Source organism: Aspergillus fijiensis (genome assembly GCF_003184825.1).
Source record: "Aspergillus fijiensis CBS 313.89 unplaced genomic scaffold BO72scaffold_58, whole genome shotgun sequence".
Classification (NCBI taxonomy): Eukaryota; Fungi; Ascomycota; class Eurotiomycetes; order Eurotiales; family Aspergillaceae; genus Aspergillus; species Aspergillus fijiensis.
Genome location: NW_024469034.1, coordinates 35458 through 52886, shown reverse-complemented (window position 1 = coordinate 52886; position 17429 = coordinate 35458). Strand labels below are relative to the sequence as shown.

Here is a 17429-nt window from a genome sequence, read left to right as displayed (position 1 = left end):
AATTGCGCCAAATCTTTTTTCCTAGCGTAATGAATCTACAAGTCATGTTGTTCGCGACCTTACGCTCCCTGGTCAGCCAGGATACAAGTCTCCAAGCCCTCTTCTGCAGCCACCGCGTGATAGTGCCGCTTATGGTGGCTCTGAGTGTAATACAAATACAGTTTCTATACTGATATTTGACGATCTGCTGAGCCTTGAGCAATATATATACATAACTAATCACAAAAGAAAATGTCTAGCTACTGGTTAGCTGCTTCCACCAGTGGACTCCCGGAGACTTGTACTCAGGCTGACCAGTGAAAAGTAGACTGCTAACAACTCAATTGCGATAGCCAATGCAGGTCTGCAAATTGGAAAAGGCAAGAAAGATCACAACATGCCTCGTCTGCCCAATACAAAATTACGGAAATCTTCGAAAAACTATTCCTCTTCTTCTTCGCCATCCGAACAGTACAGAACTGGGTCGAATATTTCCCCTAACGCGGGTTTTGGCGTAGGACTCGACCGAGTCTCCTTTACTCTCTGTGTCTGTATTCCCTTAACGCGGGTTGTCGTTGGTGACAAAATTTACTGCTGTCCCCATTTGGCTTATCATGAAAATGTAGACAATGGCGAGATCGCTCTCATCTTGCTGCAGTAAAGGTATACCCGTCTGACCTTCGCTCGTGGTAGCACATGGCTAGACAGGCGGATCAGCTGGAGTGCCGCGTTTCTGAAGATATCCGCTTTCTTGGCCTCGACGCATACGGCAACAAAGCCTGAGAGGCTGCGGCCATATTGCCCAAGCCTCCCCAGTCGTTGCTGTATGTAAGGTAGCGAACACCAACACCATAGTCGCCAGTCACCGCGCTGGTGATCTGGGTCACGCAGTCGGATGACAGATCTCAGGACGTGATATGTGATATGTTAAGCTCGCCCGCGGGAGGTCGCCGAAGGTGGTTTACCTGGGCTACACGTCCACCGCACAGAATGTAGTAACCTTTGAATCGTGGGGAAAAAGAGGCAGCCATGCTTTCCAAATATGTGCATCACAATTCAGGCCTAGAGTCGGGTCAAACACGCCTTGGTAGTTGAGGGATTGTAAAATTGACACCTTTCCAGAGCGGATTAGCTGGTGGGATCTAGAAAACAGGAGAAGCAATACCTACCTTGCTGATGGATCGGTAGCCTTGATACTACTCTATCACACCCCTTTCCTTTTGTCCTTGGGGCTGCACGATCCACCGGGAGGGTAGAAGTATGATATTATTTTCTGATTGCCTAGATGGGTGGATGTTGGGAGGTGGAAAGTGGTAGAGAGCATGGTGGGGAAAATGGAGAAGGAAGGAGAGAAAGAGGAGAGAAAGGGAGAACAAGTAGAAGGCAATATATTATCTAGGTGAGTAACCGATAGCAACCTTGAGTACGAATTTTATTGTGAACCTATAGATTTAGATGGTGGAAGGTGAATACATACCAGGTTATTACCAACAGCCTTCCAGCTCAAGCCAGGGAAGCTTAGGCTATTCACCCACATAGGAAAGATCAAGCATTAACATAGTACCACTTGTTGTAGTTTAGTGGTTGATAGAGCGAAATACATTTTTACATGATCATGGATATTGGTTAGGCATACCAGTCCGATATAGTAGGAATGGTAGAGACAAGGCAATCGGGAGGCAAATGGAGCATGCAAGCGGGTATAACCGCCTGTTAGCAGTGATAAATGCACCGGGTCTCTTGGTAATGACTGCAAGGGAAGTAATCATATTGTTACACTGCATATGTCCTGATGGTAGCCTTGCAATTCCAGTAAATAGGCAAATGAGATGGACTCCAGCTATGCGATTGGGAAGATAAGACATTATCGGCTATCTGCGGGGACAACTGGCTGGAAACTAGCATACCGCCTTTCGGCAGAATGTGCGGGAAACCCCCCCCAGCAGGGACGCAGTGAGGTCATTACTGATAAGTTAACCTCCCCGATTTGAAGCTGAATGATGGCTACAAACCGTGATGACACTACCACGGGCTTTGCAGATGCCGTCTGTGGGTGCCAGACTCTCGCGCACACAACTATGCACCCTTCCTAAGACACGCCCGTGGTCGGCGTCATCTCTCCGACACGTCTCAGCCTCTCAACACCCCTTCGCATATGGGGCTAACGATGAAGTCGCACGCCTTGCAGCCAGTCGTCGACGGCCACTGACGCTGACAGACTTGCTCAAGTAAGTTGCCTGGCCTCTTGGATACTACAAACCTGAGATTGCATCGAAACTACAGCGCTGTAGATACTAATGCTGGCGTCTGCTCCAGACACGGAAGACCGCCGTTATCCAAGGATGCCCTCCTCGCCTCGGCCAACTTCACCCTGTCCCTGCTCCCAGCACGGCTGGCGTCACGAATCGAAGCCCTCCGGAACCTCCCCTTCATCGTCGTTTCGAACCCCCATGTCACGCAGATCTACAACAACTACCTCCACTCACTCTCCACCCTCCTCCCTTACCAACAGCGCCAGGTTACTACCGTGGAAGAGCTGACCCAGTTCGCCGATGTCCTGGCCGACCTAGTGCACACACACACCAACACCATCCCGATCCTCGCGCGCGGGTTTCTCGAATGTCGCCGCTACATCGACCCCACCGATGTTACCCGCTTCCTGGACACCCACCTCCGCGCCCGCATCGGCACCCGCCTCATCGCCGAGCAACACCTGGCGCTTCATTTCGCCTCGCAGCCAATCCGGGATAGCCACCACGAGCCCAAGGGACAACGAGAACCGCAATCATCCCCACCAGCCAAGGACGCTGCCGCGGCTCCGTCCAACTACATCGGAGTGATTGACACCGCCCTGCAACCGGCCCGGATTGTCAAGCTCTGCGAGGACTTCGTCGGCGAGATCTGCGAACTCAAATACGGCGTGCGGCCCCGGCTCGTCATCGGCGGCCAGCCGGACGCCTCGTTCGCGCACGTCCCGGTCCACGTGGAATACATCCTCACAGAGCTGTTGAAGAACGCCTTCCGCGCGACCGTCGAGTCCGGTAACGGCCACGAACCCATCGAAGTCACCATCGCCGCCGCCCCGGACGTCCCCTCTTCCCATCATCACCACCATGATCCCCTCGCCAGAATGACCACGAAAGGCTGGCAGCAGCAACAACCACTGCAACAAGAACACCCGTGCCCCCCACAATCCGAGGCAGACCTAGGCTTCGAAATGGACAACACCGTCGTCGGCACCGCCGACGCCAACGAATCCATCAAAGCCTGGACCACGCCGCCGTCCGCGCAGTGCATCACGATCCGCATTCGTGACCGCGGCGGCGGCATCCCTCCCGAAGTGCTGCCGAATATCTGGTCGTACAGCTTCACGACATTCTCAGAGTACGATGAGCACAACGGGGGCTCGGAGAGCAACGAAGGCATGGAGGCGCTGAACACGATTGCGTCCACCAGTGGTGGAGGAGCCAATGGACATTTAAGCAGTATCGCCGGACTCGGGTACGGGCTGCCGTTGAGTCGCGCGTACGCGGAGTACTTTGGGGGCAGTATTGCCATTCAGAGTCTCTGGGGCTGGGGCACGGATGTGTATTTGACGTTGCAGGGAGTGGGCAACGTTTCGTGATTTGTAAGCTATGCCTTTCGCAGGTTGCCTGGATGGTGAGGATCATGGGCGTGTTCACTCTTGATTGTTTTGAGGAACTTGGTTAGAGGTAAGTAGGTAGTTAGGATACTACGGTGTGATTTAAAGCTAGCTGGAATCACCCTGCATATGCTGTTTTTCTGGGTGAAGTTACCACTCTTGCCTAAGATTCTGGCGGTAGCTTACTAGACGGAGCAGCAACCCTATCACTACCAATTCCGAAGGAAGAGATAAGTAGAATAATGGAAGATTGTAGACTGGGCCCAGCGACCGTGTTGTCTGCTCAGCTACCTGGTATTCATTCCCGGAGTCAAACCCACCTGTAGAGCAGTAGACTTTTCCCCTGTTCTGGGCTTGTAGACCCACCGTCCTTGCTCAGCCCTACGGGCAATATTTATACCTATATTACGCACCCCGTGTAAATGTAAATGGTTCTAGCTGATCCTGATTAGTTAGTCAATCATGGATTGAAAAACTTGAGATAGAAGCTTCTCATATGTTTGCTTGTCTTGTCTCTGTAAGCAATCCTCATGCAGGACCATCTGGTGCTTCTCATGGAGATCTAGCACTGAAACCGACCGAGGATAGTTCGGGAGCTCCGCTCAGTCATGGGAGTCGGAAATTTTTTGACTGGCCTCGACTTTCATCCAAAGAAGTAATAACACCCCGAACCGTGGACCACCACCCAAAGACACAGTAATGCATCGTAGTCGTCTCTTCTAGACTCGCACAGAGCCATGTAGCCCAGAGCCTCCCCAGGCCCGAAAGAGCCAGACCTGACACGAACTACGTCCACTCCTTCTCACCTGTTGAGAAGATGGCTTTCCAGAAGAATAGCTATTGGCCTGGTCTGTTGACATGTAATTTATGGCACGTCGAGAAAGTTCAAATAGACTTGGAGCTTTGAACAAGACTTTAGCTCACCAAAAGCATGGCCCCGATCGAAATTGCAGCTTCTTGTTCACATTAGCATATACAGGTCAAAGGTTATATACACCAGAAAAGATCCGAAATTAGACAGTGAGGAGTAGATATCAACAAGATGTCGTAAAGTAATAGCAAGTATAGGGTTAATCAAAATCCTCCTGCACCACGCACACGTTGAACAGCGCCAACCACGCCCTTCGCCCAGCTGAAGCGACCAGGATCAGTGCCAATGGATCCCTCGGGAATCTCATTGGTGGTAGGATCATGCCAGCAGCCATCTTCCGGGCTGACTGCGCCGTACAGAGCCGTGTTCTGGTTGCGGTCAATAGCCTCCCTCCATGCTCGGCAGACAATCGGTGAGTCGAGAAGGAGGTTCACTTCTTGGCTGTGGTAGAAGGACTGTGTGTCGAGGTTGCCGTTTCCTATATGATGATGTTAGATCAGAAATAACTCATGGTCGCAACACAAAAACGTCTGATATGTGAGACCTACCCTGGATGGCCACCTTATCATCAATGATCATTAACTTGATATGGCAGCTGCGCCGCTTGAACTTGTTGTGAATGGGCTTGGTCTGATCCTTGGCGACGTAGTTGTAGATTCGAAGTCGGGAGCGAAGTTCATCGGTCTCCAGCGATTTGTACATCCGATGCGCGATCATTTCATTTGTACCATTCTGGAACGGAAGTAGCTCTCCAGCGTCATTGTAGCCCAGACACAAGTATGCAGTGACCGTTACGCCGCGAGTCTTGATAGCCTCCAGCAGAGCCTGAACGATGGGTTCCGCGTTCATGTTCGGAGTCTGAATGAAGATCGATTCTTGGGCATTATGAATGGCGGCGAGGAAACTGCTGTTCTGAGGGGTATGAACGCTCGTGTGGTTCGGTGCTAGTATCGCTTCTTTAGTGACCATCTACTGCTAATGGCGCGCGACTGGACTTACCCCCCCAAGGTTCTCGGTTGACTACAGCCATTGGGAAAGGATCATGGGGCGGAAGAACAATATAAGGCTGCATCTGAAGCTCTTGATCACGTTCCGAAGCGTCACCCGTCGTATTTGGCTGAATCGTAGTATCTTGGTCGCGGTCAGCAATCTGCAATGAGAGTTGCGAGGATCAACATACTCAAACGACGAGTGACAGCTTGAATTTTGTTTTCACCGTCACGAGGCTCAAGTAGCCCATTCATTCGCTCTGCTTCATGTTTTAGACTCGTATCATAGTGGGATTCTTGTACGGTGAGCTCAGGAAGAGGACCGCGTGCCGGTGCTGCATGGTCCAGCTCCACGGTCGACTGGCAGGGGATCGCAGCACCCGTGGCTGGCGACGCGAGCATCGGCAGAGTGGGCTCCAGGGGCCGACCCCAAGAGATCAATGCTGTATCGTAAAGACCATCGACGATGGGCCCTTCGACATGAATCATCATTTCCAGGTTATCATTGTCCTGGACGTTGCTGCTCTGTAGCAGCGCGATTCGACGATCAACGACCATAAACTTGGCATGGAATGTACCAAACACTGGTCGGTGGTAGTTAATGACCTGCAGGTCTATATTAGGGATCTCCTCGGACGAGGGGAGCTTAACCTTCCCGCCGCTGTACTTCTTTTCGGGTACGGGCAGATGGTTCTCGAACAGCTGCTGCGGGTCACCCCGATCGTACACCATCTTCACAATCACCTTCTCACCGCGTTCGCCTGCTCTTTTGGAAAGCTCACGGAATGCATTGGTTATAAGCGTGGATGCGTCGGAGTGGATCCAGAAGTTAGTTGCCAGAAAGACCTCCTTCTCCGCACGCACAATGCAATTCGCCATGTGTCGACACAAATCTGGCAAGGGAGCGATAATGGTCAAAGGTACAACACCATGACTTCCCATTAATGGCGGAGAGACGACGCCCGCCATTGGGTTCTTATCTAACGCACAGAGAGCATCGTGGTAAATCTTGCATCACAGTAGTCAGCAATCATCCCCCGCCATCTAGAAGTTTATCGAGCTGACTGACCTGAAGGAAAAGCTTGCTTGGCTGGGAATTACCCCAGTTCCCGCACTCCGCCGCCTTTTGCAGTTCATCTCTACCGGTTAAAGACTCCTTCGAGTCGGAATGATTTTTGGATTTGTGATCGTTGTAGAGGTGGTGAAAGACTTTTGGGGGTGACTGTGAGGGATCACGTAACAGCTCGGATGTAACGGTCTGATCTTCATGGCAGAGCCTGTAAACACTGTCCGGTAGCATGGTGGTGCGAAACTGATTGGGACTTTTGGGCTGACGAAAAAACCAGATAACAGTGGTACTCAGACATATGGAGAAGAGGGCCCCGGATAGCTTAATATAGAGCAGTAAAGTGGATGAGGCACCATCGTCCGGTCGCAAAAGGGCCGCCATAAATAATCACCGACGCACCGGCAAACTGTGACGTAAAAGTAGAAGTGCTAGTATTGTGATGCCTACGCGGCATGTCAGCGACTAATTTATGTGACTGACCAAATCTCTTTTACCTAAGCTGTGTTCTGGTGCGATGGTTCGTACGCTATCATGTATAATTAGTAGTGATAATGGATCCTTTAAGTCCATGGAAGCTGCACATTGCAGGGGTTGCTTTCACAGTCGCACATGGAAATGACGAAAAATGGGAGCAGTATTGTCTTGCTGGGCTGAGCCACCACGTCATCGGCCCCAGTGCCAGATGGATCCATTCCACTCGTAACCGGCTTGGCTCTGGAAACAAGCTCCAAGAAAGGGCGGGAACCCGGCAAAGAACTTGCATAGGGCTGATTTGCATCTGATGTAAGAAAGAGTCGAGTTCCTCGGAGAATATTGGTGCAGGTCAGTGCATATGTTGTGTATGTACAGTGGTGTAGTCGTACTTGAGTCCAGTGCAGCGAGCGGGGAAAGAAGGGGTGGTACGGCAGAATGCTTCTCCTCCCCTCCTCGCTTAGAAGATTTACTGCTGCTACAAAGTGGCTTACTCATACCTCAGAAAGTCAATTCCATCATTTCCCCTCACTCACAATCTACAATCCACCTTCCATCGCCCCATCTTAACCTCGGGCTCAAGCTCCACTGCTCGGACTTCAACCCGAGCCCTTACTTTATCAATCAGTCAAAATGCGTTCTTCTCTGCTACATCCCCCTTACATCCCACTTCCCCCGCTTGTTCTCATCCATATCGAATCCTGAACCCCAGATCTTGATTGAAGTCATCACCATGTAGGTGCAATTCATGAATGAATATCCAAGCAAGCGGGCAATCACTGACGGTTCTCCGGCGGCAGGGTCTACACTGCATCTTTTGCCTTCTTCGAGGCTCTGTGGGAGGTATGCTAATTTGGACCTCGATGACCACATCTCTCACAGCAGGAGCTGACTTGGCAGGCCGGCGTCACTCATGTCTTCGTGAATTTGGGTTCCGATCATCCCTCAATCCTAGAAGCCATGGTCAAAGGCCAGAAAGAGAAACCCACCGAGTTCCCAAAGATTGTAACATGTCCCAATGAGGTGGGTTGATTCTTTATCGCCAGGCTCTCGGCTTCAAGCACCTCCGCACTAACCCCGCAATCCTTCGTTCTTGGCAGATGGTGGCTCTCTCCATGGCCGATGGCTATGCGCGTCTGACTGGCAAGCCTCAATGTGTGATTGTTCACGTCGATGTGGGCACGCAAGGTCTCGCTGCAGCCATCCACAACGCTTCCTGTGGTCGTGCTCCGGTTCTGATCTTTGCCGGTCTTTCTCCTTATACAATTGAGGGTGAGATGCGGGGTTCTCGCACCGAATACATCCACTGGATCCAAGATGTTCCGGACCAGAAGCAGATCGTCTCTCAGTACTGTCGTTATGCTGGAGAAATCCGTTCGGGCAAGAACATCAAACAGATGGTGAATCGGGCTTTACAGTTCGCCACAAGCGACCCTCAGGGCCCTGTCTACCTGGCTGGTGCTCGAGAAGTCATGGAGGAGGAGATAACCCCGTACTCCATCAATCAAAGCCAGTGGGTACGAGTTGCTCCACCAGCACTACCTTCGGAAGGAGTGGAGTTGATTGCTACTGAGCTTGCGGCTGCCAAAGAGCCATTGGCAATCGTAGGATACTCAGGCCGCAACCCCCAGGCAGTGAAGGAGTTGGTCACTCTAGCCGACACATTCAAGGGCCTGCGCGTTCTAGATACTGGTGGCTGCGACATGTGCTTCCCAGGTGACCATGCAGCATCTCTAGGAATGCGGTTTGGAATCCATGATGCGATAAAGACGGCTGACTTTATTCTGGTTGCCGATTGCGACGTACCATGGATTCCTACCATTTGCAAGCCTTCCGACACCGCCAAAATTGTCCACGTCGACGTGGATCCTCTCAAGCAACAGATACCTGTGCATTATATCAACTCGAGTGCAACTTACCGGGCGGAGTCTGCAACGGCGTTCAAGCAGATCAACGACTTTATTGCATCCAATCATAAGCTACAACAATCTATCAACACGGCAGAGAACCAAACGCGGGGCGAACGTCGTGAGCAAGAATTCAGGAAAACGCGCAAGGCAATCACCGATATGGCCGTGGTCCCAGCAGGCGGGGACGGGGCGCCGTTGAACGCGTCGTATCTCATCTCCCAGCTCCGGGGAGGTTGTCCTGCTGACACCATCTGGGCGATCGAGTCCGTGACGCTGACTGGGATCGTCTCCGATCAAATCGCGGCAACTATCCCCAAATCCTGGATCAACTGCGGCGGCGGTGGTCTTGGATGGTCTGGTGGCGGTGCTTTGGGCATCAAGCTCGCGACCGATCTTGAACACGGGGGGAACAACAAGGGCAAGTTCGTCTGTCAAATCGTAGGCGACGGCACGTACCTCTTCTCGGTGCCTGGCTCCGTGTACTGGGTGGCGCGCCGGTACAATATCCCCATCCTGACAATTGTCTTGAACAATAAGGGCTGGAATGCCCCGCGGAGGAGTATGCTGTTGGTGCACCCCAACGGTGACGGCTCCCGGGCCACCAACGAAGACCTCAACATCTCCTTCGCGCCCACTCCGGACTACCCCGGGATCGCGAAGGCGGCCTCGGGAGGTCAATTCTGGGCGGCGCAGGCGTCAACGGTTGCGGAGCTCCGTCGGTTGCTGCCCGAGGCCATCAAGAGTGTGCAGGATGGCACCACGGCTGTGTTGGAAGCGCAGTTGGATGGGACGGAGGGCAAATATGTGGCAAAGCCGAAACTTTGAGTTTTTGAACTTGAATCGTATGTCTAGCAAAGATGACTTACATGGGAGTCTATATATTATTGCAAAGAAGATCGATATGAATCAAGTTACTTTAGTTCTCGTCAGATTGCCTTAGTCGCGCTTGGATTACAAAACAGTCGAATTAACCCAATGCTTCTGTCTTTGACGGGGCATCCAAAGCGTTGCCTTGAGAGGACCAGACGTATGCTAGAGCGCTCAGAGTACCACGTGCCATGTTCCCCTGTTATTTGTGAATAGCGAGCCCTATTTTCTAAAAATCAAGTGTGTTTGTGCTACTCTAACGGCTGTTACGAGCTATACAATACGATGAGTAACGTTCCCACATGATTCAAGCAAGCAAGGAAACAAACAATGCATTATTCCTACTTACTAGATGAGTTACCTAAGTAAGGAGTGTTCACAGTCTTAGCAAACCCGCCCCCACCCCTGATTCAGCGCATGTTCCACGCAATTTTCAGCCTACGACCCACAAACGAAACAATGAAAGACACGAAGAATAGAGAAGCCAAGACTCGAAATCGAGCAAAAGCGAAAGCAAGCAGGCAAATCAGTTGATGCTGACTCCTAAAAAGCCATCCAGATCAGACGGGGGCGTCGGAGTCCTTGAACTTGGAGAGCTTGAGGACGTTCTTGGCGTTGTCCCTGCCGACACGCAGATAGCCGTCGCGGCCGCCGAGGATCTTCTTGAGCTCGTCGGAGTTGTTGTCGAACCAACCGCAGCCGTTCTCCAGCCTCTCGTAGGGGTAGTCGACGCTGAACATGATGCGGTCGACGCCGATCTCCTCGGCGACGAAGCGCAGGGTGTTGGTGCTGAAGTGGCCGCTGGTGGTGACGTAGATGTTGTTCTTGAAGTAGTGGAGGACGTCGCGCTCGCACATGGTGTCGCCGTTCTTCTTGGCGAGGGGCCGCTCGACGTCGTTGATCCAGTGGTTGGCGCGCCAGAAGTCGAAGGGGATGCGCTCGCCGAGGTGGCCGAGGATCAGCTTGAGGTTGGGGAAGCGGTCGAAGACGCCGTTGGTGATGAGGCCCATGACGTGGCGGCCGACGGCGTTGCAGAAGCTCTGCGGCGGGCCGACCAGGTACTTGCGGTTCTCGTAGTGCTCCTTGTAGTTGTCGCCCGTGGGCGCGGCCGGGTGCAGGTAGATGGGCACGTCGAGCTCGACGGCCACGCGCCAGAACTCGTCGTACTCGGGCTGGTCGTAATACAGGCAGCGGCCGCGCTGGTTGGTGTGCTGCACGTCGTTCAGCAGGGCCCCGTGAAAGCCCAGCTCCTTCACGCAGCGCCGCAGCTCCTTGCCCGCCTGCGCCGGGTCGTGCATCGACAGCGCCGCGAACGCGCCCAGCCGGTCGCGGTGGTCCTTGATCTTGTCCGCGATGTAGTTGTTCACCTCGCGCGCGTGCGACTCCGCCTTCTCCCGCTCCCGGATCCCCTGGATCCCCGGCACCGTCAGCGACAGCACCGTGTACCCGATCCCGTTGTCCTCCGAGATCTTCAGCCGCTCCCCCGTGATCGACTTGATCTGCCGCAGGTAGCGCTCCAGGTCGTCCGGTGCCACGTAAATCGCCGCCTGGTCGCGGCTCTGATCCGCCTCGGACGGGATCTCGAAGGCTTCCTCGATGGTGACCTTTCCGCGCATTTTGGTGGGGGGCTTGGAGGTCTTGCGTAGAAGATTGATGAAGGACAGAATGCTGGTGTTTTGCGTGATTGGGTTATAGAAATAAAGTTGGAAACGTCGATGACTCCGGGAGACACTGATGTCCTGATTTCTCGAATTTGTCCATCCTTCAAGGGTCATTATATAGATCAACTTGGGGATTCAACCATGGTAGATTCACCATGATGGCCCATGACGAAAATGGCCGGTCCTCAATTCCTTTCTCCAGCATTGTGGCTCGATGAGCTCGGAGTTGAGCTTCTGGCTTGGATGGAAAGGGGTCGCATGGTTCCAGATTCAATGTCGACTCTCGGTCAAGTCTTCCCAGGCCTTTCGTCTTGCGGGGTAGAACTTTAGTTTATCGGTGAGATGTTGGATGAGCATTGAGGTGAGTATTACATGTGATGGTGAGCGCGATGTAATGCTTGTCTTATGCCGGGATGACTGATGTGGCTTTCTCGAGAGGGGAAGTGAGGGGAAGTTAGCCATGTTGATGCTGCACTCCGCACGTAACATTGAAACTCATGCTACTTATCCATACTGCGTCCGGTATTGTCAATGGGTTGCGCGTTATCGTCAAATATCTTTCTGATTTACAGCGCTTCAGAGTGCTAGCAGTGCACCTTTCGGGTGCCATATACTCTTAACCAATATCTGAATATTGTGCTTGCTCTGTCTCAAATTTACTAGAATAAAGACATTAATTGGGACTTTCTAAAGGCTATATATGACAAAACAAAAACAAAACACTGTTTTTAATCTTAGTTTCAGATATCCTGGCGATTATAGTATTGAAGTTCATATATATTTGTAGTACTATACCCGACTCCAAGCTCGATGCTAAGTTATTGGTGTTCCGGTCCGGATACTGGAGGTCACGAACGGCCCTCCACTGACCCGTAGATACTCCCCATTCCAGTTCACCATGACCGCCATTCGTCATAATTCCCTCATACCATACACTCTCCCTCTGCATCTGACCCTGTAAAGGTCCGCAAGCCGAAGATAGTCCGCTGGATCCTCATAGAAAGTTGCCAGCCCCAATCGCTCAAGAATCGCGCATTGCTCATCCATATCCTGAGCCCCTTTCAGCGCAGCCAGCAGTTCACGCTGCTCGGCCTCCTGTTCCAACCGGCGTGGGTGAGCATCGTACTCCCACGTCCAGAGCCCCTTGCCGCTCGAAGGCCACCCGTAGGTTGCCTGCCGAAATCTGCGGAGGCCTATGTCCAGCGAATCGCCGAAGTACGCCTCCTCGCACCTGTCTTCATTCTCCCATTCCAAAGCACCGATCCGTCGCAGTTGTTTGGTGAAGGCATCCTCCTCCGTCTGCGACGGTGATCGCGGCACCTGCAACTTTGACGAAGAGGGATCAAACCCCAGGTATCGCAATTCAGCCGGGGTGGGGATTTCCTTGCGCAAGAACCGCCCCGTGGACGGCCAGGCTTGCACGAAGAGCATGCGGCGCTCACTGCTGAAGTTTATTGGATTCGCGATTGGTATAGGCGGTTCATCATGGGGTACTCGCGAATCACAGTGCCGATTACAGACCTTACCAAGACGCCTCGCGAGGAGCCTTGGGGTTACCCGATAGTCTACCCACCCATCCTTAACCAGAGCGCTCCCGAGACAGGCATCAGTGACGGATCTTGTTTTAATGCCTGGCGGTCCTTGCGTGCTATCTGGCTCGATGGATGGATGACGATTGCGCGGTGTGAGAAGTTTTGGGCCAGAAGCCATTAGCATCAGTTTAGAGACCGGGTGAGATATTCTGGGGTTAGTTTTCAAGTGGAGACCCACAAGAAGAGTACTGCAGTACAGATCCCAATGATGGTGATAAAATACTGGACCATTATTTTCATTTAATGACCCACGCTCTCAGCCAGAACTGGAAGTGATGTTGAGAACTGCAGAGAGGAGAAGAAGGCTGCCATAAGGATTTGTGGTGGTTAAATCGTTGCCCAGTCGGGTGGGTCGTCTTTCTTGTCTGAGAGAGCGGAAATAAAGCCCATATTAATTGACCTACTGTAGAATCCTTGTGGAAGAGCTACTTGAGCATGATCATAGAGAGACTAATCAGACGTTCACTCACTCATACCTACTTGGACTCAGTAGGACCACTCTCAAACAAGGACAGTATTAGTTATTAGATTGATCGAGTGATTCGAATCTTATATCCGAGGAATCACGGTCTTCTCTGCGAGGCTCTTCCGGGTCGCGAACGACCAGGCCACCGATACAGTATAGAAACCCCACGTACTGTACAGTACACTAATGAAGTTGCGCCTGTGACTACTGTAAGACTAGGTGAATGCACAGGGTTTCCCATTACAAATCAAATCATATTGTCATATTTACGCAACAAGGGTACTGTGCATTGAAAGTTTCTCGGTTATAGTTCCTCATTTGACCCATTTGGCAGCGATATGATACCATGGGCACTGCACTGCACTGACCTCTTTGGTTGTTGGTTGATGGCTGATCGGATCTCCGATAAGCCTCGCTCCGATGCCGGCGATAGCCTTATCTAGGCGTGGGGCTGTCATACCGCCGATATGCACCATTACCACTTCTCAACTTTCCCCCTCCAATTGTCGTCACGTTCTATCCTTGGGAGATCCCTGCTTGAAGATCCAGATTCGCAGGGATTCAGTGAAGGGACTGCACATGATGCAATGATTCGTGATTACCCCAGGTTTTCGCAGATGCGGGGAAAGGCATCAAATCCGTATCTGTCGGAAATAACTCGAACATGTATGGAGAGCGGTATTTGGATTACATACAGTACATACAATACCCCGCCACGCCTTACCGATGACAGCATTCGCAATTCGATAGAAAGATTTTACCATGCCTTCTAGGGTCAATACGATTGATCCACTTGCTCCTGAGATATCACCCTCACTTGCCAATCACAATTGCCAGGGGAAGCTGCTGTACTCAGTCCTGCAGCGCAGATTGCTATCGTGGACAAATCGCCGTTGCAGTGCGCGACGCTTGCCGGCGGAACCGGTCCGCCCGAGCTGGTCCAAAGCGGAGCAAAAAGCGGACGGGCAGCTGTCGGAGTGTGTGACTCGATTTCCTTTCCTTCTCTTTATTCTCACTTCTTTCCCACTCATCTTCCGGTGTTGCAACATCTCTTTCCCTTCACACTGTTCTTTCTGCACTTTTCCGACACAAAGTGCGAAACATACAACAATACCACCCACTTACAACCTATCTTTTCCAGCTTCCAATTCGACCATGAGCCCCGCGGCCGTTGACTCGGGCTCGGCTTCCGCTGCCGGACCATTGACAGTCGACGCCATCCCGGCCCTCAGAGCAAAGAGCGCAAAGATTCCCTTGGGCGTTGCGCCTGCGACCCATAGTGACCTCTTCAAAAGCCCAGTACGTCCATTTTCTGGCTTTGCTGATGGCGCACGGAACTAACCCCTCATCTACTATTATCAGCACTGCTATACCAAGCCACAAGCCAAACGCTGGGATGGTTAGTATCCGCCACTATGTTCCTCGGACTGAATCCTGATTTGTTCCCAGATATCTTCTCCATCGAGGCAAAGGCTCGGAAGGTTCGTCCGTCAAACCCCACTGGCTCGGCTGCTTATTTCGAAGCTAACTTGTACTCGTTGGATATCTCTAGACCTCAACATTAAAGGGTGCGGCGCAGTATCTCAAGAACCCGGGCTTGATTTCCCTCGGTGGCGGTCTTCCCTCTCCTGAATATTTCCCCTTCGATGAACTCTCCGTGAAGGTTCCGACCCCTCCTGGCTTCTCTCCCGAAGAACGCAGCAAATCCGGTGCCGTTTTGACTGCAAAGAAGGGAGACACGCGTGACGGAACAAGTCTATACGGTGAGTGTTAAATGACCGCTTTCCTCTTGAGAAGCTTATTCAATGGCTGAGACTGTTTTCATCAGACTTGGAGGTTGCGCTTAATTACGGCCAGGCCACGGGCTCCCCGCAATTGCTGCGGTTCGTCACGGAACACACAGAGGTATGTCACTGACAGGCAAAGCACACTGCTAGAAGCTCTGTTCATGACTGATGCTTGGCGTTTAGCTTATCCACAACCCCCCTTACTCCGATTGGCAATGCTGTCTGACGCCTGGCGGTACCTTCGCCTGGGATGCTATCCTCCGCATTCTCTGCAACAGAGGTGACTACATCATGATGGAAGAATACACTTTCTCGAGTGCCAAGGAAACCGCGCTTCCTCTCGGCCTCAAGGTAGTCGGGATCAAGATGGACGAACAGGGTCTTCTGCCCGAGGCACTTGACGAAACTCTCAGCAACTGGGATGAGGCAACTCGCGGTGGCCGCAAGCCCCGCGTACTGTACACTATCCCGACGGGACAAAACCCCACGGGTGCAACTCAGTGGACTGAGAGGCGTAAGGCTGTGTACGAGGTCGCTCAGAAGCATGACATCTTCATTGTGGAAGACGAGCCGTACTACTTCCTGCAGATGCAGCCCTACACCGGCGCCGACGGCACTCCTGCACCGCCCCCGGCCAATCACGCTGAATTCATTAAATCGCTTGTCCCTTCATATCTGAGCTTGGATACTGATGGCCGCGTTTGCCGGATTGAATCCTTCTCTAAGGTTCTCACTCCTGGATCGCGTGCCGGATGGCTGGTTGCTCCGGAGCAGTTCATCGAGCGCTATATTCGTCACAGTGAGACTACTGCCCAGAACCCGAGCGGTATCTCGCAGATTCTTCTCTTCAAGCTTCTGGACGAGCATTGGGGTCATGCTGGGTACCTTGACTGGCTGATCAACCTTCGTATGCAATATACCGGTCGCAGGGATACCTTGGTAGTTGCTTGTGAGAAGCACCTCCCACAGGAAATTGCGAGCTGGGTTGCACCCGCAGCGGGCATGTTTGTAAGTGCTCAAATACCTTATAATGAGTGGATTTCGACAAGCTGATCAGTTTTCTAGCACTGGATTGGCATTGATTGGCAAAAGCATCCCGGCCTTGCGGCAGGCAAGACTCGTAATCAGATTGAAGAAGAGATCTTCCTTGCTGCTGTTGACAACGAGGTCCTTGTTTCCAGAGGTAGCTGGTTCATGGCCACTGAAGTTGGCGAGGGCAAGATGTTCTTCCGCGCAACTTTCGCTGCCGCCAGTTTTGAGAACATCGATGAAGCCATCCGACGTTTCGGCAACGCTCTCCGGGTGCAATTTGATCTTTAGACGTGTAACTTCTTTTTGATACCCTGGTTGGATAAGTACATATGAGAAGAGGTTTAGCATGTAGGCGACGGGGGCGGAGGTACTCCGGTGCTCTAGGCACTTGACATGCCTTTTTTTACGATCTTGGCTTCCTAATAATCTCAAAGCTAGAGCTAGACAGACATCTTAAACGCAATCTACCATCACTTCATGACTATTACTTGCATGTGCTTACTGCAGCACGATGTGGTCGGTCCGGATCTGAATTCGTAGCCCAAGCGAGAAGCATAGCCGCGTAAAAACAATTTTCCGCCCCTGATCCACAAGTCGAACGATTGATTAGGAACTTTAATCGAACGTTGTTCAACCCTGATAACGCGTTACATGTCGGAAATCCGGTCCATGGTGAGATAATGGCGAGCTATTTTGACAATTTATAATCTTAGACTGAGTCTTACAGCATTGATACCCCTAGTGTTTCTTTTTCATCGTCTGTTTTCCTGTCATCTCTACGCTTGATCTTGGACTCGTTGTATCCTCACCCCTTTGTTAGCCAGCTGGATTGGTTTACTAGGGAGCTACTTGTTGGTAAGTTCGACCTCAAGCCTCCTGTGGAAGAGCATATCCCCTATACGTGCTATTTGTTTTGCTTTGTCGGGGTTCCCTGGCCCAGGTCAAGCACAATTCAAGCGCTCTGTTACTGCTGTGTTCTCATTCATCACGTGACACTGTACAACCCCATGCCAGCAAGCTCCTCAGCTGGGATTTGAGTCTGTAAGGTTACTTTATCATAGATGAATGATCTATAGCTTGTCGAAGCTTGCA

At 51.9% G+C, this 17429-nt stretch overlaps 6 protein-coding genes across 6 annotated transcripts; 4 read left to right on the top strand and 2 right to left on the bottom strand.

Annotated features, from left to right (window-relative positions):
* The first annotated feature begins 1965 nt into the window (after positions 1 to 1965).
* On the top strand, positions 1966 to 3905 carry BO72DRAFT_451562 (alpha-ketoacid dehydrogenase kinase family protein). The gene is made up of 2 exons (XM_040945517.1): positions 1966 to 2207; positions 2296 to 3905. Exons 1-2 carry the CDS (start codon positions 1996 to 1998, stop codon positions 3602 to 3604), a joined length of 1521 nt encoding a protein of 506 aa, XP_040797572.1. The 5' UTR covers positions 1966 to 1995; the 3' UTR covers positions 3605 to 3905.
* Positions 3906 to 4500: 595 nt separating this feature from the next.
* BO72DRAFT_451560 (IQ calmodulin-binding motif protein) lies at positions 4501 to 7405 on the bottom strand. Its single transcript, XM_040945515.1, has 6 exons — positions 7046 to 7405; positions 6552 to 6994; positions 5674 to 6490; positions 5493 to 5624; positions 5042 to 5437; positions 4501 to 4971 (listed from the first exon to the last, which is right to left on the bottom strand). Exons 2-6 carry the CDS (start codon positions 6930 to 6932, stop codon positions 4697 to 4699), a joined length of 2001 nt encoding a protein of 666 aa, XP_040797570.1. The 5' UTR covers positions 6933 to 6994; positions 7046 to 7405; the 3' UTR covers positions 4501 to 4696.
* Positions 6890 to 7401, top strand: BO72DRAFT_451561 (uncharacterized protein). The gene has a single exon (XM_040945516.1). It carries the CDS (start codon positions 7103 to 7105, stop codon positions 7331 to 7333), a length of 231 nt encoding a protein of 76 aa, XP_040797571.1. The 5' UTR covers positions 6890 to 7102; the 3' UTR covers positions 7334 to 7401.
* A 156-nt stretch (positions 7406 to 7561) lies between the features above and the next one.
* Positions 7562 to 9802, top strand: BO72DRAFT_451559 (putative thiamine pyrophosphate enzyme). The gene is made up of 4 exons (XM_040945514.1): positions 7562 to 7757; positions 7823 to 7865; positions 7923 to 8045; positions 8123 to 9802. Coding segments are annotated over exons 1-4 (1803 nt in total). The 5' UTR covers positions 7562 to 7755; the 3' UTR covers positions 9758 to 9802.
* Positions 9803 to 10359: 557 nt separating this feature from the next.
* BO72DRAFT_499884 (amidohydrolase family protein) lies at positions 10360 to 12891 on the bottom strand (the record flags this gene model as incomplete). Its single annotated transcript, XM_040948869.1, has 2 exons — positions 10360 to 11538; positions 12415 to 12891. The coding sequence occupies 2 exons, from the start codon at positions 12889 to 12891 to the stop codon at positions 10360 to 10362; spliced, it is 1656 nt and encodes a 551-aa protein (XP_040797568.1).
* A 1616-nt stretch (positions 12892 to 14507) lies between these two features.
* Positions 14508 to 16796, top strand: BO72DRAFT_451555 (aminotransferase-like domain-containing protein). Its single transcript, XM_040945513.1, has 7 exons — positions 14508 to 14817; positions 14881 to 14917; positions 14968 to 14999; positions 15071 to 15281; positions 15347 to 15423; positions 15489 to 16313; positions 16371 to 16796. The coding sequence occupies exons 1-7, from the start codon at positions 14674 to 14676 to the stop codon at positions 16623 to 16625; spliced, it is 1581 nt and encodes a 526-aa protein (XP_040797567.1). The 5' UTR covers positions 14508 to 14673; the 3' UTR covers positions 16626 to 16796.
* The last annotated feature ends 633 nt before the right edge of the window (positions 16797 to 17429 follow it).

Excerpts from the sequence above, each read along its gene's own strand:
- BO72DRAFT_451561 (XM_040945516.1), top strand. The coding sequence starts at position 7,103 with ATGGATCCTTTAAGTCCATGGAAGCTGCACATTGCAGGGGTTGCTTTC.
- BO72DRAFT_451555 (XM_040945513.1), top strand. The coding sequence starts at position 14,674 with ATGAGCCCCGCGGCCGTTGACTCGGGCTCGGCTTCCGCTGCCGGACCA. Across the intron at positions 14,818-14,880 it reads GTGACCTCTTCAAAAGCCCA|CACTGCTATACCAAGCCACA; the intron begins GTACGTCCATTT and ends TACTATTATCAG. Across the intron at positions 14,918-14,967 it reads ACAAGCCAAACGCTGGGATG|ATATCTTCTCCATCGAGGCA; the intron begins GTTAGTATCCGC and ends ATTTGTTCCCAG.
- BO72DRAFT_451560 (XM_040945515.1), bottom strand. The coding sequence starts at position 6,932 with ATGGCGGCCCTTTTGCGACCGGACGATGGTGCCTCATCCACTTTACTG. Across the intron at positions 5,625-5,673 it reads AGCTGTCACTCGTCGTTTGA|ATACTACGATTCAGCCAAAT; the intron begins GTATGTTGATCC and ends ACCGCGACCAAG. Across the intron at positions 4,972-5,041 it reads TGATAAGGTGGCCATCCAGG|GAAACGGCAACCTCGACACA; the intron begins GTAGGTCTCACA and ends ATCATCATATAG.
- BO72DRAFT_451562 (XM_040945517.1), top strand. The coding sequence starts at position 1,996 with ATGACACTACCACGGGCTTTGCAGATGCCGTCTGTGGGTGCCAGACTC. Across the intron at positions 2,208-2,295 it reads ACGCTGACAGACTTGCTCAA|ACACGGAAGACCGCCGTTAT; the intron begins GTAAGTTGCCTG and ends CGTCTGCTCCAG.
- BO72DRAFT_451559 (XM_040945514.1), top strand. Across the intron at positions 7,866-7,922 it reads TCTTCGAGGCTCTGTGGGAG|GCCGGCGTCACTCATGTCTT; the intron begins GTATGCTAATTT and ends CTGACTTGGCAG. Across the intron at positions 8,046-8,122 it reads TTGTAACATGTCCCAATGAG|ATGGTGGCTCTCTCCATGGC; the intron begins GTGGGTTGATTC and ends CGTTCTTGGCAG.